At 39.1% G+C, this 24,627-nt stretch overlaps 1 protein-coding gene across 1 annotated transcript in view; it reads right to left on the reverse strand.

The window, feature by feature from the left end:
• Positions 1-22,494, reverse strand: part of slc1a7a (solute carrier family 1 member 7a) — a 31,153-nt gene extending 8,659 nt beyond the window's left edge. The window contains exons 1-3 of the mRNA XM_018677317.2: positions 22,354-22,494; positions 14,924-15,003; positions 4,092-4,307 (exon numbers count right to left, since the gene is read on the reverse strand). Coding sequence (XP_018532833.1) covers positions 4,092-4,307; positions 14,924-15,003; positions 22,354-22,494 — 437 coding nt within the window. The remainder of the gene's footprint in view (positions 1-4,091; positions 4,308-14,923; positions 15,004-22,353) is intronic.
• Positions 22,495-24,627: the final 2,133 nt, after the last annotated feature.

The raw sequence follows: 24,627 nt of genomic DNA on the forward strand, positions 1-24,627 counted from the left end.
GGGAGGAGAATTCAGAGAAATGTTTAAGTCCTTCAATGAGTAGCATATATCACCAAAATGGTTTTCACATACACAGAACTTGCCATGCAAAGTCACAATAAATTAGTACAACCGATCACACACAATATCTCTGATGTAACTCATCATTCGGTCTAAATAGAGATCTCCTCCCTCTGTTGTTGGCACTGATTTAATATGAGGAATTTGATGAAGGATAACAGCTTCTACCTGAAATCAGTTAATTAGTTAGTAAAAAGCCAGTAAATGGTCCCTAATAGTTTTGCACTATGACTCAATATTTTTCTGCACTGATCTTGGCAGATGATAATCCTCACAGTCTTCATTATTTCCATCTGAAAGCTGCTCAGATGTTACAAAGGTACTTTGGGAACAACACTAAAAAGCTTACTCAGCTGAGCAAAAGTATATTCTAAATGCTCTGTCTGCTGAGGGTAACTGCAGCAGAGGGATATGAACTGCTCAATGATAAAGGAGCGGGGAAAGGATGAAACCTGAAGATGAAGGGGCAGGTAGAGTAGTGAAAGAGAAACAAAGTGAATGGAAAGGAAGTGAAAAAATATGTGTTTTTCGAGGGGAAAATGGATGTTCAACATCTCTTATAGACAGAGATCAGATGCTTGCTCAACAGTTTTGATTCATCAAAAGGAACTAAGATAAAATGCCACCCCCCGCCCGCCTCTACAACCCTGTGAAGTATGGATTATATATGAATGTATGGGTCAGGGTTATATACTGAAATCACTGTAATTTAATTTTCATGTAGCTCTGTGATTTTCAAATGCGCTGTTGCTCAGTTCAGATAATTAAATGGGACCATTGTGTAATCAAGACAGAGGATTACAGCACAGGTGTACTGGTGCAGAGATAGTACAGACTTTTTGTGCAGTCACATGGCTGTGGAAAAGGTCAGCAATTTGCTACACAACAGGTACACATCAATAACACCATCACACAGAAAGAACAGAAAATGACTTGAATGGTTCTTATGCTGTTAACACTGCCAGTAGGACACTGTAGCTCATCTCAACATGGTAAAGTGCCCTTTAGTAAACCAGAGATGTATACTTTAAAGCTCTTTGTGAAAAAGGGAAATACAGGCCATTTAATAACAATGATGAATCTAATGTATACAGCATGTTAAATCTTTAGTGTTGTACAACTTTCAATATAATACCAGTGTAATGAAGATAAAGACAAAATGAATATATTTATAAATGATAATTAAAATGAAAATTTTAACTTGGTATATTATTGAAGTTTTAGAATAAGGATTATACCAGATTTTCTTTTTTAACCCTAACCTTGACTCAACTTTTAAAAATTAAAGCAACATAATTTTATTAATCTGTCTGAAACTGAGTTTTTTTTAAGTCAAGGCAAACCATTTTTAAGTTGAGCTATCCATTCATTTTAAGCTTCAGCGTGACCTTTGACCCTCTGTCTGCTGATTTTCTCAGGCATCGCTCATCTAAAAAACTTCTCAATCGACACCTCAGCAATATACCCATTAAGTTTGAAGACGATTGGATGAACAGTAGCTGAAAAAATGGAAATACAGACAGAGATTCCTCCATTTATAGTTAGATGTGATGATATCTACTGTAGAGTGTGGTATTGTTTTTCCATATTTCCTTCCATCATTTGATCTTTTTATCAATTGATAATATTTGGACTCGGAGTATAACCAGTACTTTTACCATGGACTGATCAAACTGGAGGACAATATGAAGCACTTTCTGTTAATGGTGCAGACTGCTGCCTTTTAACCACAGGCTGTTGAAGAACATACATTATGAGGCGTTCTGCAGACAGAGAAGTGTCTGTCAATCTCATCAAAGTCAGCAGTGCATTAGCGCTGGCTGTAAATCCCACATCAAAACAGAGCTCAAATCACAATCAGAACACAAACAGCACATTTCAGATGCAGAGAGATTAAAAAGCATATTGTATTTTACTGAGTGACATTAAAGAAACATATGGTGAAGATATACACTGACATTATGGTACAACTCAGTGGACTGTAGCGAGTATCATGGATTTGACCACTTAGCCATTCAGCAGCCTGTCCTGTGTCTAAGACAGAGCAAAGCAGGCTAATGAAGCACACTGACCCCAGTGCCCCTAATAAATCCAAGTATGCACATATTCATTCATACTGTGCTCATTATTCATACTTATCTCACACACTCACACTCACACTCACACACACACACACACACACGATTGCAGACGGTCAGGCCCATTTGTGAGTGTACCGGTATAGTATGCCTGCATGATAGATGAAGGCTGTAAAGAAGCTTTGCGAGATAAATCCAAAGCACAGCTGTGCTCTGTAAAAAAAACACACACACACACACACACACACACACACAAACACACATGCACACACACGCACACACATGCACTGAGATCACCACTGCCACATGATCAGTACATAGTTTTTTTTTTGTTTTTTTTTACATTTTGATTGAAAGTGAGTCCTTTAAATACAATTTATTTCCACTATGATTTGATTTTGCTATGGAAACTCTCAAATATAGTAAGAATGAGATGAGAGTCAACAAAATATGACATTATTTTTAAATAACAAAGCGTGAAATATTTTTAAATCAAAAACACACAACTGTCAGTTTTTATACAATTTTCTATTTTAGAATAATACCATAAACTTAAATATTCTGGTGGTGGAGTCAGTACCTCAGCAGCTCTCTGTGGTATAGGCCACTGACTTTAGCCCATTGACCAACTGTCCCACTGACACAGTGGCTTGCAGGACCTCACCGTCACGTTTCTCTCTGTGAGGCTGACCCAGGTTCACCTCTAACACACTACCTCCATCCTTCAGCAGCACTAATTAGCTTAGCACAATAACCCACTGGCACATGAGGCTCCAGGCTTTACGCTCTGACCTCAAGCACTACCCCCACCGCATTCCTCATGAAACCACACGCAGGGCAAGAAATGTACATATCACAGGTATTATAATGGCAGCTTTAAATGAAGTTGCTGTGCATGCAGCATCTGTGCTGCTAATGACGCTGACATAAAGTTTGTACTTTCTCTCCCTTGTCTCTGCGGTTAGAAGCAGAAAATAATATTTACTCTGAGTGTTTATGATGATTTTTTCCATTTAGTTTGCTGACGTTAGTGCTGTAATCAGTATCTTTTTATTTCATCTGCAAATTCACAAAACCCAAAGCAAACACAAAGGAAATGTTATGTTAGATCTGAGTAAAATCTTTTCTTTTTTGGTCTTATCAGGATTATTGCTTTTTCTTTCTTAAAAAAATACCATTACCCATACTCATACACACACTGATCAGCTCCAAGGTAAAACTGGTAATTGGTTTTAATGTTTTGGCTGATCGGTGTATATAGGCCTATGTTTGATTTCAGAAAAAAAAGTACATCAATAGAATCATATAATTGCACAACAGACGTCAAACCTTTTTCTACACAACAGAGCCTTTTTTTGGCATCCGCCCCCAGTCTCCACCACAATACTTATACAACAACCATACATGTGCACCCTTTTTTGGTTAAAACTGCACCATGGACATCTGTTACAAGAATTTCATCAAAATACATGAACTGACATCAATATGGAGTGGAATACATTGGTATGACGGTGCATTAACATATTTTAGGAAGGTAATTTCAGTGTTTACTGGCTGTGTGTTCATATGTTTGAAAAAATAATATAGTTCATGTAAATGTGGTGAAACAGTAAAAAAATCAAAATAATCTTACAACAACTTTCATGTGTTGGTGCTGCAGTATCCACTTAAAAAACTGCTGTCTAAGAGCCTTCTGTATTTCATACTCTGTTAGTATGACAAGTAATTACAGTAGATTCTTAAGATTGTACTGTATATTCATTCATGTCACGAACATGTCTACCTCCCTGTGTTGCCTTCTGTGTCTGTGTGTTTATAATCCAGTGTTGTGACATTGCTCGTGCACCTCACATCTGGGCAACCTGATGTTTCCTAAAAGGATGATGACAGTTTTCTCTGGGTTAACTGACACTGAGTGTATATGTGAATAAAAGAAATGTGACAGTCTCTCACCGAATGAGATCCAGCAGAGCATCAGCAGAGCTGGTCATAGGCTTCTTGCTGTCCTCAGAGTCCTCCTTCTGAGCAGCACCACCTGGGTGGATGATGTACACCATGACGATGCCCACTACCACGGCAACAAAGGTGGTCCAGAGGTAGTAGGAGATGGTCATGATGCCCAGCCGGCTGGAGCACTTGGCGTCCAGGGCAGCAAGACCTGACATCAAACTGACGTACAGAGAGAAGAGAGATGCAAAGGCAGACAAACGGAGAGACAAAAAGACAAAGTGTGTCAGTGTTCAGAAGTGGACATCGAATTACAGTTTCCCTGCAGAGGGAGACTGAATGAATAAAAATGTTAGCTCATTAGCATGCTGTTGCAGATGTTCAGCTTTTAGTGCATAGAAATAAGTGGAAATAGACTACACAGTTTAGCAACAGGTTATAGGTTCCCACAGATACATGTAATTACTTTTTATCTTTTGCTTTGTGACTGTATGAAACAAATCTCCAACTCTGCAAATCTCTCTATCTGTCTCTCTATCACTTGCTTCTCTTGTGAAATGTAAGTGTAGTCATACAGAGCTTCCCCTTTTCTATCAAGGCATATACACAGTGGTAATTATAAAAATTATAAGCAGAAGAATGTAATTTGAATTTAAATAGGAAGCCTTGAATAGTTCTCATGTTGAGATATTCATTTCCACTGCACCCGAGATGGTGACATTCTCTGTGAATGTTCAAAAACGGGGAGAAAAAAAAAGCTCTTGTTCAACACTGTTTGCAGCTGGTATAGATGAGAAAAAAAGCAGGCCGATGTCATTTGTAGGAAATTTGAAAATGCTGAAATGATGGCACAGCGGGAGGGTGAAGTGAGTGAAAGTAGGAGAGGGAGAGAGATGGAGATCTCTTTATTCAGTCTCTTGAGCTGGGGTGACAAGATTTTCTCCCTGTCCAAAGTGTAATCTGGCTTGACTTGGCAAGTGTTGTGATAGAGCTGCTGAGTCTTGCACCGTCTGTGCTCATCCTTATCCTGCCATTTCCTCCTTTACTATCTCTGAAATGTTTGTCAGAAAGTCTCCATCTCCTGTAAGTTTCCCATCATGATGTTAGAGAGTCTTTTCGGTGTTTACACCTTTAAAAAGCATGTAATCTAATTTTTTCAGCTAGTCTGAGACAATTTTGAAAGATGCATTAGAAGGTGTGTGTAAGTGTGTGTGTGTGTGTGTGTGTGTGTGTGTGTATGGTAGTAGACCATCGTTTTATCCAAAAGTGAGTATGCAAAATTATCTGAAAGCATTAAAATGTCCAAATATGTGACCACAAGTATGAAATTGGTTGGAAGTATCAGTAAATTAAAAGCAGCAGAACTTTTAAAAAGTTCAAATTAATCACAGGATTAACTATTTTCACTACACACTGCAGCTACATAATATTTATACAAAATTCTTTAAAAAAATGACTTAGTACTGACACACTTGAAGAAGAATTAAAGCCACACTTGAGCCTGAGATCACAACATGAGTGCAGTGGAAATATACACATAACTGAAGGACACAAGCTCAGCAAATGAGCTGACATGAAGTCGAGGCATTTTTCCAGCTAAAAAGTATAGATGTAGGCTGCTGTCCAAAAGTCACATATTTATGTTCCTAGATCATCTGAGCAAATGTGGAGTGGGCAAGAGAACTTTGCATTTAGCTTTGAACAAGACTGTGTTAATTTAGCCAAAATGTGGCCACAAGTGGCAGTTACAGGAGAATGGTAATTGCTAAAACATAATGTAACAGTAGCATGAGTGGAGAAAAATCATAGTCAGTATACTGCTTCAGTAATGTCATGTAATGTCAGTTACACAGCTATCCCTGTCTAAAGATGACCAACATTAACTACGCTAACTTTAGCCGCCGTAAAATACCTAGCAAGGTTGCAAAACCCCTGCATCAAACTGAGCGTTGGTATGTTTGTGAATGATAAATTAAATCAAAAGTACCATTGTTTCACTTTAAAGGACTGTTAGACATTTTGCAAATTATGGCCCACCAGTCTTTTGCCAAGAGATAGATGAGTGAATGAGTCACTGTTTATCCTCCATGCAAACAGGTACAAATGATTTCTTTTAGACTTGTATATTCCCAGCTGGATAAAATGTTCAATGTCATGTACAACTATAGGCCAACAACTGTCAACTTGGTCACATCTGGTTTACTGTCATATGTAATATGAGATTTCACTGTCTCAAGGCTATTACAGCTCCTGATGTGATTGCTACTACTTCACCCACAGAAATGAAGGTGAAGCCCTGTGCTGGCAGGTTCAGTGCCTGTCTAACTAAATCTCTTGCTGCTGCAGGGATGATGATTGGCAGCTGACCCTGTACTCACTGTAGCAAGAAAAAATAAAATAATGAGGTTCATTATATGCTCTGCTTTCTATCTGAGTCTTTCTTTCCTGTACATGCATGTTGGCTAATACCTGCAGTAATTTTACTCATCCTTTCAGATAAGAAGAAAGAAATTTAAACTGAGCCAAGAAATCACTTCCACTAATTGCGTTACAAAAGCCTTCTCTCCAAAGATTTCTATCATACCTCACTTTTCACCATGTCTTTTGTCAATCCCCTCATTCAGCCACTTTGACCTTTGCTTTCTTTTTCAATTGGACTTGTTAACTTCAAATGTTGCTGTTGCTGCAATGTGCCTTTGGCTTTTCTGACATCTTGTATTTGCGACTCTAAAAAGAACCAGGCATCTTCTTGGTAGGCATCTTAAGGTATTTCTAGTGTTTTGACAAAAGGATGAAGGTGTTACATGGTGAGACACTTCAACATTGCACTAGACAATTCCCATGAATGATCACATGGTGAACTTCATTTGAATGCAAGTAGAATTACATTGCTGCTTACAGCATATTAAACACTTTGACTGGGTGTATTAGTGTGCATTAATGGGACCGCTACGGAGCAAGTAAGTATGAAGCCAGAGTAAGTGTACTTAATGAGGCCAGAATGTAGAATTCATATCACATATATTAAAGGCTGCAGCAAATGGACTGATGTGCAAGTCATAATTATAATATCCACTATGTTATTCCCCATCTATAACAGAAAAACTCTTGAAATTCACTGCCAAAGGTGATCCACCTTTGTTGATTGGTTGCTTAAATTGAGTGTTGTGATGTGAATGGAATTAGACTCGCAGAATTATATGCAGTTTGTGTGAATAAACCATGCCCCCTTTGGCGTATCAGACAACAAGTGCAGCTGCAGCAATGATAAGTAAGGGGCTTGTTGTACGCTGGTCAGGGATTAGATGACCTCCGGCAGGAAAATCAGAACGTCATAAGTAGAAAGTCAAGCTGAGGTGGATTGACGGCACAATAAAACATCAATCTTCTGGGAAACAGTTGCAGCTGAATTGTGCTGCACTGTATGTCCAGATGTTTAGTGCAGATTTGACATCAGTGTTTGTATTCTACTGCAGCTCTTTGGGAAACTAGAAACTACAGCCAGGAGATCAAAGAGGGAAAAAAATTTGTTATTCCAGGGATTTACCTCATGACCTCCTCCTGCTCTCTACTCTGTGCATTTAAATCTGATGATAATATCACAGGCAAATGTTGTGTTTTTGATGGAAACTATCCACAAATCCTGTCTTTATCTTGAGTTTTTGATGTGCCTCTGTCTTGTGAGGTGGCAGCAGCCAAGAAATTGATGAAAACTTCAGAGTGAAGCGATTAAAAACACCAGAAAATGAATAGATAATTACTAAACACAATATGGAGGACCCTGCTTATTCCATTTAATTGACAACTTTATGAAACTGACAAGCTTTTCTTTCATCTCAGCCCAAAATATTCAAATCAGTTGCTGATTCATTGTGAGATTATTTAGAAATTTTAACATTTAATTTGTTTCCTGTCTGAGGCAGATAAGAACTGTTGGTAATTCTGTGTTCTGTACTTTGTTCCCCTGCATGGCATAAATGAAAGTGAAGGTGAAGAGAGAAATGAAGACTCATAAGAGTGTTTTTTGTTTTCAATCACACCCACTGACTGATAAAAAATAGATATAATCATAGACATCGTCTGTCTGAAGTGACAACCAGATAGGGAAGATAATATACTTATAATGTCCCATAGAAACACAGTGTCACTCCAACACACCTCCTGCCAGATAATCAGTGCAACATTTAACATTTATTTGATAAAACCATTGTTGTAGACATTTTGCTAATGTCTAATATGATGTGTCATGGACAGATTTGTGCATAAGTGAAAAGAAAAATGCTATACACAATGGCTTAAATGTATTATGCAGCCAGTGGTTCTCAACCATAAGGGTTTGTGACTCTTAAACCTACAATAAGCCTACATATTATCACCTTTTAAGTTGACGTGCTAAAGTTGTTAGCAAAAAGTTGCCTATTTTTTATATTCAGCATTTTGTGTTAACAACAACATTGGCATTTATTTGGATATTTCTTGCTCAAGCCAACTGACAGATGTAAGTCTAATACGCACTTTTAGCTCTGTTTTTGGTCTCCTCTAATTCCTGAGGGAAATTTCTGGGTATTTTTAAACTGTTAAATGTTCCAGTGTGTTCAACAGGTAGTTGCTAACTTTGTCTTTCAGTGTGTTTTTGAGCCTAAAAACAGGTGTTTGCTGTGGCCAAATATGAGAGCTGTAGGATCAAACCAAAAGAGTAAATTTGCAGAGGAGCAGCTGGAGTGATAGTTCTCTCTGGGTGTGTCGCTATGAGCGATCACCTTTCGCATAAACAGAGTTATGTGATTCAATGTAACACAACACTGAACACAAGTATCTACACAGAGATCTCACAGGTGGGATTACAGCGTATTGCCTGTCTTGCGTAGCTGCCACGATCGAGAACATGTATGGCAGATCAGCCACAGGACTCCTGGACCATATGGGGCTTACAGTCCTCCCTCCTGCACCTTCACTGAGCAAGAGCATTACTGTAATCCCACAGCCAGATGAAAAAGAGAAGGCCGAGGCTCCTTGGAGAGGGGTTATCCATGATATCTACGCCATGTAGCAGTGACACTGTGGCTTTTGTTTCAGCAGCTCAGATCAATACAGACAACACTGATGTCCTACTTGATGGCAGTTTCACTATTTGTTCTAGATGTTACTAACGACGGCTTTATAATTCAACATATTATAGGTGTGAAAAGTCGTTTCAATCTAGACCTAGAACAACCCTGACAACTAACAGTGAGCATGAAAGGCCAGAAATATATCTTAGGAATTCAAAACATTTCTGTGGACTTTGCTTTTATGGCCTTTTCAAATCAATCCTTTGCCAGGCCATGAATTAAAACAACCCTAAGAGGAAGAGGTAATGGTCATATGTTGGATTTGTTTGAGTGGAGAGGTCACATCGCCCCTTTGAGAAATCAGGTACAGGTCAGTTTGTGTCAATAATCAGTTCAGTTGACTCAGCGGATCCCATCTCAGTGAGACACTTGTCACCCTGCTGATAATCACACTGTACCTGTCAGTTCCATGAAAATCAATGCAAGTCAATGTCTGAGGAAATAGTGCAAACAGCTCAAATGAAGTCAGGGCAGTCGATGTTAATATACATGTTATTAGTCGAGAGCTGTAAATCCAGCCTTGTGAAGAAGTGGAGAAACAGGTCACATATCAAAGTGAACCCTTTGCCTAGTGAATAATACTGAGCAGTAAGACAGGCATTATAATTTTAAGAATTAGTCAAGAATTGATTCAATGATTGTATGAATTCTCAGATGAGAAATAGTTTGCATCACTGTAGTTTTATCAGATTCCTCTCTGCCCTGGTGTGCAGTGTGCTGTATGTTTATCTGTCTCTCTGTATGCTGAGGTTAAGAAAAACAATTCTCTGTAAACCTCTTGCTCATCCAACTCCACTGCCTGACCTGCAGAATTCACCAATAACATCCAGCAGACATTGGTGTCACATGCCAGGTTTCTGCTTCCTGCTAAAATGGGCAGAAAAACAAACAAAGCCCATATAAAGAAACAGATCCAGCCAAAGAATTTATAGCAGCATGACACAACACCCTTTATATGTATTATATATGTTTCTGTGTAATGAACTCTGCTGTGCTAATAAAGGACTATAGCAGGTGTTTCAAACCAAACACCTCTTCATACTGCTGCAGATGTACAGTTTTTGTCAGGTACTATACAGCATGCAGTTGAGGTTTTAGCTGTAGAGCTAATTGTCTCCACCAATCTCTGAGCAGAAAATGTAAATCTATAAACCTAGTCACACCAGAACGTGGCACTAATGTGAAATATTTGGCACAGAAGCTTGGTGACGTAGAGACTACTAGCTGAGCTAGTTGATGAACTGCTGTAGCCAGCAAGCTAATGGTTAACAACTGCTGGTGAAAGTTTTCCAAGCTTCTCTCTATTTTCTCTGTACAGGGTTGCTCGCAGCATTTATTTATTTTCAATAAAAAGTTATTCAAGAGGGAAAATAAAACTTAAAAACTAGCTTGTTAGCTTAGCTTTGTTGCTAATGGAACAATAAGTTCCTAAAGTTTATTTAAAAGACATATTTGTACAACTCCCAACTCCCCACATATGTTTGTAACAACTGGTTTTGTGTGAATATTTTTCACTTTGACAGAGGCGGTTAAATAAAACATGATTGTACAACATAGCTAGATACAACATAGAAGCTACATGCTCCTCCCTGGAGTCTCTCTGGCTCTGGCTCTGGTCAGCACTGTCAAGATGACTTGATATTGGTCAATGGGGCAAATTTGCAGATCAAAGTTCAGCCAGAGCTAAACATTGCAAGGATTAACTTCACCCTGATAAGCAAATTCTGTGATCCTGTAGTCCAATTGAATGAATTGAATTGCCCTCAAATTTTCACCATTTAAAATGCATTTACTCATAACACAAGACACACAAGCAAATGAGACTTAAATACACAGATGTTTGATGAGTTGGAGACATCAATTTGTGTTGCACTTATTTTAAAGAAGATCTTACCTACTTCATTTTTTTTCTGTCCAAAATTGTATACAGTCTAATGAGCAGAGCAGTTTTATAAATGTGGTCTGACAGCCACTCAGTTGATTAGACATTGTTGTTGTTAAATGATGCCATAGAGGGAGTACTTTATGAAATATTTAAAACATAAATAAATAAATAAATAAAATAAAGTCACACCCCCTTGTGGTATCTTTCAACCAGCAAAACAAATCTGGAGAGATGCACATATTGTAACCTGCACGACTGTGACATGACATCATCACAATGTGACTTGATGAGCATGGCATGTGCCCAAACCTGAGTCATCCTGACATTGGCAAAAAGGGTACAAGGATTTAAATTTGAAGTATTTACACTCTATTCACTTGCACATTAGCACTGTCTCAAGAAAATTACTGTGGCTCATTTCATTTCTGTTTTACTCTTTTAGTCAAAGAGGTATTCATAGGGAATTATTCAGCTACTGTTTAACTGAGCGACCAATCACCTTGCTCCTGTGTAAGGACTGAAATGAGGCAGTGACAAAGAAAATCTGACTGTGAGGAGCAAATATCACTCCATACATCCTCTCCACACATGTTACTTTGAACGAAACTTTGAATGAAATCAATACACTATGGGGATGATATGGAGATGAAATCAGTCATATCTTCAGGAGATGCTGTGCACCATTTTAGGGTTCTCAATCAAGTATTTGAATTTAGTCTTTTTATAAAATGGTAACCAAAGGGACACCAGTGGCTGAAGATTCTCATTTTCTGAGAAACAAACACCGATGGTAGCTTCACCTTCAATCAGAACACGTCCCCAGACTATGTGTGATTCATACATCTCCTTTGTAAACAGGACACATCCATGTTTCACAATGCTAATCCTTCATGCCAGTGCAATTCTTCAGTGCAAGTAACTGTGGTGGTCAGCTTAAAGCTGCACGTGGAAAAGACTGATGGAGAACAAACAACAGCACACAAACACAGAGTGAATACAGCTCTGGAAACAGGTGCTCCTATCACAGCATTGCTCGCCATCATAAGCCAGAAAGACTCATATACACCTGACTGCAAGATTTCACACAAATGCAGATGCAACTGTCAGCAGTCTGAATCCGCTTCGGACCAGCCATATGTTTGTGAAGATGCTGTGTGTCATTAAAACCGCTCTTCACCTTTGACCTACAGATCTCAGCCAAAGCACTGGTGAATAAGAGTTTCCAAGGGTTTTATTAAAATGTTAATATTAAAAAACTGAATAAACATTCAGATCTAACTCTATTTAATTCTTCATTTTAGTTACGATCCCAAAAATGAAAGACAAGTGGAATATAAGGAGGCAGTAAGTGGAGTGGTCATTGATTCTGCATGACTCTGGGATAATCTGGTTTCTGCTTTGGCTGGTGCGCAGATGGCCCTGGGAGGGGAAAAAAAAGGGGACAGGCAGGCTATAGGGCGGATATTCACCCCTAGATAAGCCCTACTGTACCATGCGCCATGTCAACCAGCCGGTCTGTGCATCCCAATCTAGATACGCACTGCTGTCATCAGTGGCCTCAGCAGAAAAATCAGGATGTCAGCTAAGGCTGTGTTAGTGGCTGTGGCTGGATTTTAACATGCACGTCTACACCAGGTTGAAAAGATATGCAGATATTCTGCAAAACATCTCTGCCTGGGATGGAGCGGGTGGATAGTGATTGGTCCAAACAAGACAGCTGTGAAGTAACATGCCTTACTTTCTACCTTCATCATCCATTATTACCTCCACCGAGTCGCAGGCAGGCACCGGGAACATTGAGTGTGCTGCAGACTCAACAGGAGCTCCAGCAGCTTGAGCCCATGCTAAGAGCGTTGAATGTTTGCCCTGATTGCTTTTACATTCCCGTGTTCTGAAGCAGTCTGTGTAACTGCCTTTGGCCACCTGCCTGCATGCACTGTTTCAGATTAGATGTAATTAACGTCTCTTGCCCTCACGTGCATCATGTTTGGCAGTGAATCCGCACTGAAGTGATCTCCTGCTCTGACTCTGTGGAACTAAGGGAGTGCATAAATGCACAAAGACATAGTATTGCTGCGCTTTGCCTTGTGCTCCGTAGAAAAAGAGCGAAAGAGAAAAATATACAAGAGGAAGCCACAGAAACACAGATAGAGAGACAGAGAGAGAGACAGACAGAGAGAGACAGAAAGGCACGGAGGATTAACTTCTCATCCAGTCTTTGCTGTTGCATAGATTGTAAGTAGCTTATTGCACAAAGCACCCTGCATGTAACCGGTGCGTTTGCATGATTTGTTTTGGGAGGGTTTTTGTGTGTGTGTGTGTGTGTTGGACATCAGTGACCTCATGCAGGCAACTAAGAGCTTTGGGCCTAAAATAGTCAAACTGGAGAATCTGGCGTCCTGTATGCTTCTAAGAATGCATCCAAAGCTATAAAAGGGGCAACAGGTTTACTTTGATATAAATATTACTCTTAAATCCTTGATGTTTTTTTTTAAGGTAATTGGGTGCAGTCTCATCTAGGTTTTTGCCTTTTATCTACAGTAATCACCATGTAGACCTAAAGCCAGAGTAACAAATCCTGTAGGCAATGCATAAAGAATATATGAATCTACATAGAGAATGCATGATTTCAAACTTAAATAGGAGGTGAAACTGTGAGATTTTTTTCCATCAAAGGGAAAAGTCCATAATCAGACACTTCTATCTGGAACAGACTTGAGGTCTGCTCCAGCTCTCAGCCCTTTCTAAAGGAGATTTAAAACATTCCTTAAATATGGGACTATTTGTTCGTGTCTTGCACTGCACTGTTCAACTGCAATGTTTATCCTGTTGTCCTGTTTATTTTTTTAAATTAAATCAAATTCAGCTTATATCTTCTATTTCTTTTCTCATGTCTTATATGAAGTGTTTTGGAATGCCTTTTTCCAATAAGACGAGCGTGAACTTGGGGCTCTAAGTAAGAGGTGGGTGCACAAGTGGATTAATATGTAAATAGCGGACTGAAGTTAGACTATTTTAGACTAAAGTCTATTTTTATTTCTCATTTATGAATACTGGGGTGTGTCTGTTAACAAAGATACACCCTTTACTGATGAGTGATGGTAACTACATTTGGCCAGTTATTCACAGTAGACCAATGAACAGGTGGTCTCTGAGGACAGCTGATTGGCTCAGTGGGTCAGAGGGCGGGGATCAAAAGGCAAAATGAAAGAAGGTAATTCAAAGCAGATGCATCCACAACAGACAACAAAGGTAGACAGTAATCATGTTTCCATATCCCTATGCAGAAATTAAGTTAGGACAAACATTCATCATCAGTTCCCTCTGAAGCCTGCAACAAAAACATCTAATTTTGATGCGGTCCCTGTACTCTCAGCAGAACATTCAAATGGCTCCCAGGCTGGTCGAATTTTATGCTTCATTTATTCAAAAATAAGAGTTGAGGCATGTGGGGTCAGCGACACTGATTTCTCACATTGTCAAAGTAACATAGTAAGTAACTGACTGCACATACTGTACTGTGTCTCCTCTTTGCAGTTCAGCTCAGTTTAGTTTGATCTGGTTCAACACAACAGAACACACTAAAACTATAGGGAATAAATGCAACAGATGACAATGGTAATGTATCAGTAGAAACCAATATATTTTTTGGTTTAATGGTCCTCCTAATTCTCTATTAAAACCTTTTCTCAATCATACCCCTGCACTGAAAATCAACATCCACCCAAATAATTATACATCTCTTTTGTTAAGTTTGGCATTTGGCACAAAGGGCATCTACGTGTTTGTGATTATGTTTGAGTCTGTGTGTGTGTGTGTCTGTGTGTGCGCATTGCTCTTACCTAGACACAACAAGGGGCAAAATTAACATTTTCAACATCCTCATCAGCAGCTCTCCCGGAAACTGGAAATATTTCACTTCCTGCAAATGAAAAGAGAAAAAACACGCTGTTTGTACAACAAAGTTATACAATACAAGCAAATTACATTACACAAGTATTTCAGTCTGTATGGTGAGCTGCAAGATTCCTGTTTGTATTAGTGACATCTGTAGAGTAATGTGCTAATTGCTGTGGAGTTTTTTCAATCCTGTTGTCAACCAATCACTCTGTCAGCAATTATTACACAAATAAGTTGTTTCTTTTCTAAACCAAACCTCGAAAGGCCTCTGCCTGCTTTTGTAACTTGTAGAATAGAAAGAGATTGTGAACACTGCTGCAGCCAGAATGATGACATTAAAATAAAACTGAAAATGTACAATGAAATGGCTTTCATTGAGCTGACTTTTAGATTATTTCCATCTTATATAAAACATGAAAAGCTTTGGTACACAAAAAACTGTTAGACCTGCTGAAAAGCTATGAGTCACCCAGACCTCTCAGGTCCTCTGGCACTGACTTCCTGTTGTTTCAGTGTTCAGGTCAGAGACTCAAGCTATCTTTAGCTTTTATGTTCTTTGTTACTGAAAAACCCTCCCAAAGGACTTGAGCATTTCAGTCCTGAATTTTTAATCTCTTAAAATAAATTCCTTTTTCATTTTCCTGTCAATAATACCTGTCTCCTTCCAGTAACTGTGCTTTTTGTGGGTCTGTATTATTAGTCATGAAAAAGTCAACAATGCCAAAAACAAACTGTTACTGAGACAAAACTAAAGCTGTACTTTTTGCTTTGAGCTAAATGCTAACACTGCCAGGCTAAAATGCTCACAAAGACAATGTATGTTTACCATGTTCATATTATTTTAGTGTGTTAGCGTGCTAACATTTGCTAATTGGCACTAAAAACATGAATGTCCATACAAATTTCATGGTAATCATCCCAATAATTGTTGAAACATTTCAGTCTGGAGCAAAGTGGCCAGCTGACTGACTGACACTGCCATCAATATGACTAATGATGGGGCCAACAATGGGGCACTGAATTATTTGTGCTAGTTTGTCCAATGGTTGCTAACAATGCATTCCTGTGTTTCTCCTCAAGTGATCCTTTGACAACATTAAGTGTAGGTTAACATGATTACTGAACAGTGGTAGAGGCTGATAAATATATCTGATGAAGCTAAACACTGTAATTAGAATTAGAGCAACTATATACCACTCCTGAACAGGACATAATGTTAAATTATTAAATTATTCAAGTACAATATTCACAGGTGGCTAAAAATAAAAGCCTTTGCTGTGTGTATTCAGATCATTACAGTTACATAAACCAAAAACCAGTCATATTATTAGATGCATAGCCATGCTTATGTGTTTGAACAAAACCTTGACCATAATAAAGGCGTGTTCATTGTTTTGAATGATAGCTTTACATCCTCACTTGTATGCATGTCTGAGGTCACATGGGCTGCTGTGTCTAGAGGTTAAAATTTTTTAACACACTTCCACAATGTTTCAGTCCCATGACTAAGTCAGTGACACGTAGTCATGCAGGTTGTGCAATACACATGGAGTTTCTCATATGTGATCACACTGTGTCTGTAAAACTAAAAAGATTTGCAAATTAAAAAAATTATATTCTATATATGTTTTCCAGATGTGACCTCTCAGCTGAATTTTATTTATATTGCTCTGCAACAATTACAAAGACAGTGTGAGTGAACTTGTGACTTGTGACTTGTGAGTGAAGTGTGAAAATGGTGCAATAGAGTCTCTTTTTTTTATTCCATGCATTCCTTCTCCCTTGTCTGAGCCAGGTGACGACCACACACAGTGAAACCTGACAGCTGACAGATTTGGGTGTGTTTATAGCCTCAAGCAGAGATGAGGAGCAGGCTACAGAGATGTGTTAAACTCGCTTCGTCTTTCAAACTCCACACCCCCAGATTTTACTTTATTCTCTTACTTGTGGTCTCCAGCTCCAGTTGACTTAAGTGACGTCACAATTTATCAGACTTCATGTTGCTCCATCTGAAGCCACAAAAGGCTTTGATATGTGAAGATTCCCTTTAAGGAGTGCACCACAGGAACTATTTGAAACCACATGAGAATGACTTTAAATATCTCAGGGTCTTCACCTGTGATGGTTACAATGAGAGTGGGGTGAAATACTCTATTTAGCAGTCAATTCATGTTCCAACTCGCACCTATGGTCATACTCTTAGAACTGAAAAAGTCCAGATGAGTTTCCTTTTGTAGTTTCCTCTGACAGGGCAAAGAGATGGAGGGATTTTTAAGAAGAACTGGCACTGAGTTAGTTTGGGCAGCTGATCTGGATTCTTCCAAGACTAACATGTGAAGGTATTTCAGTTGTGTCCACATGCAAGAAACTAGGTAACCTATCCCCAGAAGGCAATCATAAGAACAGTCCAAGCATATTTCATACTGTAAACAGCCTGTCAACAGTGAGCGGGCACAGGAAAATGAAGAAATGGATGTGTAGCATCCAACAAGTCCTCCAACATAAATGACCATATAGATCGCTTGTCCCCTTCTCTCAGATATGACCCAGACATACTCGACCTTTGTCATGGTAACAATTTCAAATTCTGAGAGTACCAGTGGCGGGCAAATCAGACCTTTGTCATAAACGCAGTTACAGTTGTGGAATGGTCGTGGTTTGGTTAAATTTAGGCACAGAAACCACTTTGTTTGGTGTAGGAAAAGATAGTAAGAATACTTCCTCGTGGATAGAGAACTTTCATTGTCATGGTTGCAGTAATTAAGGTGGTGGAAAGGTCATGGATAAAAGAAACAGCAATGACTAATGATTTAACATGGGGAACAAAGAGTGGTCTCCTGCATGAAAATCTTCTGTTTTGTCAACCCAAACATCCACCCAAAGATCCTCCTCATTCAGACTTTGCCGCTCTACACACTATGTCACCTAATTTGCTCCAGTCTTGTTCTATGGCTGCAGGAGATTGCCTAATGAAATTTAACCATAGGTTGAAAGAAATTGCTGGAACAGACATTTTTTACAGGAAGACAGTCTGACTGTCTCCTCAGCTCTGTGGAGCCTTTTACTGTCTTTTAGCTCATTGTTTTGGTTTTCTGCTGCAGGCAACTGTTTTCAGCAAAAAAGCTCTGATGTACACTACCTGCCCAACATCAACAGCCAGGCAGAGAAGAGGTAACGACTGGCTGATGAACCCAGCGGCTAAAGATCAAGGTGGCTGGAAAACATAAATCCAAATGAATGCTGAAGTAGCTCCATATCTGCTGTATGTGTTAACATTTTGTTTTATAAACACATTCACTAAAACAACCTTAAAAGCAAATGTCTGGGCAGATAATGGTTAAAAAAAATCAATAAACAGGTTTTTCAAATCTTCGCAAATAATGGATCATAATGGAGATTTTGACTAAACTGAATTTAAAGCATGAAATGCAGTAAACATCTGAATTTATTGAGTGGATGCAAAGTGAATGAGTGGCTGCAAAGTTGGCTGTTACTGATAAACAAGAAAAAAAAAACAAACAAAAAAGTATTATCTCATGATGAGAGTAAGCCATAAGGGGAAAAAGCCAGTGAAAAACAAAACAAAGGTGAAGAGTTGGAAATGAAAAAAATTAAAGTTAAGTACAGCACATCTGTGCAGTGAGATGATGGAGCAATAAAAGCTTTCTGTTTCTGGAGTGAGGGAGCTTTTAAACTAAATGGCTGAGTGTGTGTGAGAACGTGTGTGTGTGGGGTGGGGGCGGCAGTACATTTGTATGTTTTGTTTTGTATTTCATTATGTGAACATAGCATTCAGAGTCTGTATGCACACGTGTGTGTGTGTATATCCATATACTGTATATGTATATGAGGACTATATACCAGTTTTACAAACAGACCCATATAAATGAATGACCAACATGAGCTGCAGCTGTGCAACAGTCAGCGACTGTTAGATATTGTCCTTGAATGAGGTACAGAGCAGCTTTTGGACCATGAACTGTAATTTACTTTTATACATACATTTGTGTATTTTAAACCTTAAAACTGTCTCATAAATTTTGCTCTTTCCCTTGTTCTTTTGTCTCAGTGTTTTTCATTTAGTCTGACATTTTATTCTGTTGTGTTGTCAATGTATTAACTTTGAATTAGTTGTCTATAAAATGTGCTGTCTATAAAACTTTAAACACTTGGCCTATGTAATAATGTCTTCTATGGGGACAAAAAGATAGAAGTTATTTTTATTTTTATTTTATTTTTTATTTTTTGCTGGAACTCAAAGCCAAAAATTTCAAGTGGGTTTAGCAGTTTTAGCAGTGTGTGATTCCACTCAGTTGTGTTGATCACAAACTGCTAATTATATGGTCTGCATAATCATATGGCAAGCAAGTTCCACAATGTATGAATGCTATGTATAAATATAGCCATACATAACACCAACACACACACACACACACCTGCACTCTGAACTCTTGCTTTCACCAGTTCATGAAGGCAGTGTTAGCTTGACTGTCCTCACCTTTGCACCTTTGTTGTCACCTTCACCCTGCCAGCTGTTACATTCACACTGTATCCACTGCCGTGCTCCTCGCTACATGAAAAATTTCAAAGCCTTTTTCCATCATGACGGAAAGATGAAGCAACAGAGCACTTCCATATAAAACTGAATTATTCTGCTCTCTTAAAAAAAAAAAAAAAAAAAGAAACTGCCCGTGCTGAGCCTGTCAGGATTGTTGTTGTGTTTGTGACAGAGAAAAAAGCTTTGCTTCTCCATTAAAAACCCCATTCTCCCTAATCGGTGTTATCCCAATTTTTGTTGACACTTATTTCAACCCTCAGTCACTGGCAAAGACAAAGAAACTAGAGCTAGTTTACTTAGTGTGTTTTGCCACATAAATGCCAATTACTTAGATCTAGAATATAAAATGATTTTGTTTGTTTTTTGACGTTTGAAGTACCATAAAATCAAGTCAGATTGTATAGGTACTTGAGCTGAAGGCTCCCTCTTGACCTTTCTTTCTAGATTTCTGCTGCAGCTCAGAGATCAAGATCACACATTGTATAGGAGTGACCTGTTGTCAATTTAGCCAAGTTAATGGCCTGGCTCTGTGGCTGGCAGTGTTTGACTAGTCAGTCCACTACTTTGGTACAGAGAGAACTATCTCAACGACTCTTGGATGAAATTTGGTGATTCCTTTATCTGGCTTAATTGGGTTTGGGTTTTTGATTGAAAAATAGCACAGCAAGCCATATAGAGTCACATACTGTCATCAGATGTTTCTTTTGGGCTGCACGTTTCAGGATGATTGTTCTTTATTTAAATCAAATCTCCTCCCACGCTTTCATTTCTGGGATGAATCATTCTGTGGCCAGATTTGAATGTGAAGTTGTGAATGTCTCAGCATGTCTCCTTATAATTAGCTCCCCCATTCTGTGCCAACAGATATCAAACTGCAGAAAGCAGACACACATTTGGGGGCAGTGACTTACTCTGAATTTATATCATTTTCATTCTTGTATCCTGTTCTTGGTGTGTGCCCATACCAAATAGTAGCAGGACAGGAAAATATGAGCTAACATGATTCATTTTGCCTGTTGACTGTGATAAATTCAGCCCAGTGGCTCTTGTGACCCTGAACAAATGGCAGGTATAGAATATATAATATACTTTTGGACAAGTGCTTATTTCTACCTTGGCTCAAAGAGAACATGCACATATTAACTGCAGTATCTTAACCAGAGCATGTGGAGGATAACGTATTTTAGCCTTTTGTTCATCACACTGACGTTTTGCTGTGAGGTCCACCAGCAACTTATAATTAATGTATAATTTTGAGTTTGTTCACATGCACACTGACTCAGACACGTGCTCCATATAAAACAGATGACCGCTCCTGTTATCTTATGGATCAGAAAAAAATCACCAGGAAGCCACACATCTGAGTTCATTCATTTAACAGCACATGCACGCTTAAACATTATTTAGCAACACCAACATACATTTTACATCATACATACAAAAGCGCACATACACCCACTACCTCCAATGAGAAAAATGTCATCAATTTCAATTCATTACATTTTTCTTCATTTCGTTTCAGTCACCCTAATCATGACAGCTTCTCCGCTTTAAAGCAACATTTAGTTGGACATGCTTTCTCAGCAGTTCAAAAATAGAATTAGCAGAACAATCAATTGAACAATCTTTTTTTCATTTCTTTCTTACAATAATTGAAGCCATTATCAAACCAAAGTGGTTGGAGGAATAATCATACAGCTGCATGAATGTTATTCCTCTATTCATCAGCAGCCTCTTCATTTTCCTGAATTCCAACTATTTAATTCCACTTCTCATTCAGTCTTGTGTGAATTATATAAGTGAACGTGAATGGTATGTTGACTTGATGTCAACTAATCTCCCCACTGGCAATCCTTTTCCATGGCTTCACTGAGCCCAGCTGATAGGCAATCTGAACGACCGATGACACACTGTTTCACACTTCTTAAAAAAAAGCAATAAAAAACCTACTTTCTTGCTCTTGGGGATGTCATCACTATTTAAATGAGTCTGAATTTTCATGCCATTCTACCTAACCACTTTCACGTAGCATTTTTTCTTACTCTCTAATCAAAAACAACCAACCCCAGAAGCTTCTTTAAGCTGTGTTTTTATAGTCTTTTGCAATCAGACTGTGAGCAGTGAAGATGAATAACCGCACGTCAGTCACTTATAGGTGAAACTAAACAGCCATCAACACAGTCCTCTCCTCATCCCATTTGTTCGTAGCTCAATCCACTGCTCATTACATCGTTCCATTATTCATCTCAGTGGTCCTGAGTGTGGCTGAGTGTGGTGATGGAACCTATATTGATGAAATTAGATGGGATTAGAAGGGCTGGTTTATAAAAGATGATATGAAAATATTTAAAGTGGATGTGGTCAAGTGTGTAGTGTGCTCTCATCCCATTGTGGGGATTTCTCTGCCATCTGGGGACAAAAATCAAGTCCCCAGACTGAGCCAGGGACCAGGGACATAATGTGAGTTAGTACAATGCCCTCACAGAGATAGTAGCACATGTTAGTGTGTGTGTGTGTGTGAGAGAGAGAGATCTTGGTGTGTACCACATGGAGTGGAGATAAAGAGGCAGATGCAGGGGAGAGGGAATTGGGTAATCTCTTGAATTAGGAATTGTGGTGCTTGAATCTATCTCTGCATTTAAGCGGGACACAGGGGGTCACACTCAGACAATTGGGGGGGTGGGGGTGGGGGGGTATGGCAGACAGGCAGGTGGGCGGGTGGGTAGTGTGTGTGTGTGTGTGTATATGTGTGTGTGTGGGGGGGGGGTTGGCTGGGGAGGGGGTCAAGGGATGACAGCGTTTTAACCAACTGACCTGCTCGGAGAGCTGCTTGCCTCTGAGGAAGAAGCCCAGCAGGCAGCCAATGACCACGGCCAGCACAGACAGGATGAGCAGTCCGTTCTGCTTGCAGACATTCTTCACCCGCCCCCACACTTCATCCAGAGCCACCGCCATCCTCCTCCACTACCTCCTCCTCCTCCTCCTCCTCTGCCTGCTTGTCCTGGTCCTGACTGTAACTTCACAACTCCCCTCAAAGAAAACCACCCCTTTTACCACCTATTCAGCCATATAGAAACAGCACAGAGCCAACAGCTGCCACCGCCACTGGAAGAAAGTAGCTGACTATGGGCGCGGCAGAAGAAGCAGGATAGATGGGACGCAGGATGATGAAGGACAAGGTGGGTTTGTAAGAGAAGCAACCAAGAAAGAGAAAGTTTAAAGAAAGAAAAATACGTTAAGATTTGGTTAACAGAGGGGGGTGAAAAAAAATTAAAGAGGTAGTCATCCAAAAATAAAGCACTTCAGAAGTTTCTGCGTCCCTCCTCTGACCTGCTGCCTTGGTTATTCCACGGGACTAAGAGCATCACGCAGACACACTCTGTATCTCTGTATGTCTGTCAGTCACCTCCCTCTCTGTCCCTCTGCCGCCACCACCCATTATGTTCCTCCTGGTGGCCAACAGGGGGCTCTGTGACAGCTGGTAGTATTGTCATCGGGGTTAATACTAAGATCCTATTAGGCTGTGCTGCACGACTCAGATCTAAGGCTGGATTAGAGAGCTCTCTGAACAATTGGACAGTGGATTGTTTCAGACCAATAAAAAGAGGGAAAAAAAACCCAGAAAAAATTGCAGTGACATGAGGTAAATAACAGCACAAAACAAAAACAGAGCCTTATAGTTATGTTTCACAAGGGTACAATGCAAGACACAAAACACAACTGGAGGTAAAAATGATTTTTATCATGATGTTCACAAACAAGGGACATGATTAGTGTTAAAAAAAAAAAAAGCAAAGCAAAACAAAACATTCTAGCAAGGCCACCCTCAGAGCATCAAAATATCATAACTACCCTTCCTGAGATGATAATGATTACAATAATGACAATGATGATAATAATAATAGTGATAATGATAATGTCAGGTGGAAGCATCTGAGAAAATGCCAGATACAAAATAAACAATGTTATATTAAGTATTCTTGCATCATTGTGGTAATATGAATTTAAGTGGTAAGATGAAGTTAAGTTTAAAAATTGCCAATAGTCACTATTTGTACTTAATAGTAGAATTTTTTTGACTGTGGCCACTTACAGGAATTTGCTGACTATTAAAAAATGTAGAATATCATCAGTCTTATCCTTCAACAGCCATGCAAAAGTAAAAGGCTGCACATGTTGTTTATTGTACTGTATGATAAGTAAAAAGTCCAATTACTTCCTCTCTTCATGTGAATTTGCAGCATTAAATCCAGAATACTTGCTTCTTTGGATAGCTGTTGAACAGCTAAACAGGCAAGTTGGTTATGGATGTATAGAGCACATACTGTACATGCTCTTATGTTGTCAGTAGTCTGTTTGGCTCATGTTGACCAGTGTGGGCAAATTCCTTGAAAATTACACAATGAAAAGTAATCACAGAAAATAATCCATTGTGATTCAAGATGACAGCCTTAGTAAGTATGAATTTACGATCAGCAGCTAGCATAGCAGCAGTCACAGTGAGGCTGTCAGGTTCAACTGATTGATATTAATTATTTTACACATAATAACTGAACAAAGAATGCAATCATGTATGAAAATTACCACATTAAATGAAGGCATACACATGTACACAGACACAGGACTCTGTACTTTACAAGGAAAGCTCCAGTTAACAAGTCCCTGGGGTTTCACACAGTAACACAAGGAGCACAGTGCAGCTATTTGGGAAACATAATTCAGAGCATGTCCTGCAGTAAAATTATTTACATACTGGATTGAATCCAGGCGCCACTCCACCTGATATAATTAAGGATGATTAACATTCCTCAAACACACTTGCTGTAAACCCTTTGGCTTCCACTCATATTCAGTGAAATTATCTCCCACCAAGACACTCAATTATACACTGTCTATGAAAATGGCAGTGATATTTTGGGATATACTGAAACCCTCCTGGAAGTGGGAAGTTAAACATGCTGTGTTCAGATTGAATACATCTAAATTTGTGCCTGAGACCCCCAATTACATTGTGTTATTGTTAAATCAGTGTCACTATGTGCAGCAGGCTGTTACTACAGGAGAAAACAGTTGGTCAGTGTCAGCTGG

This window comes from Lates calcarifer, linkage group LG4, assembly GCF_001640805.2.
Source record: "Lates calcarifer isolate ASB-BC8 linkage group LG4, TLL_Latcal_v3, whole genome shotgun sequence".
NCBI classification, from domain to species: Eukaryota; Metazoa; Chordata; class Actinopteri; family Centropomidae; genus Lates; species Lates calcarifer.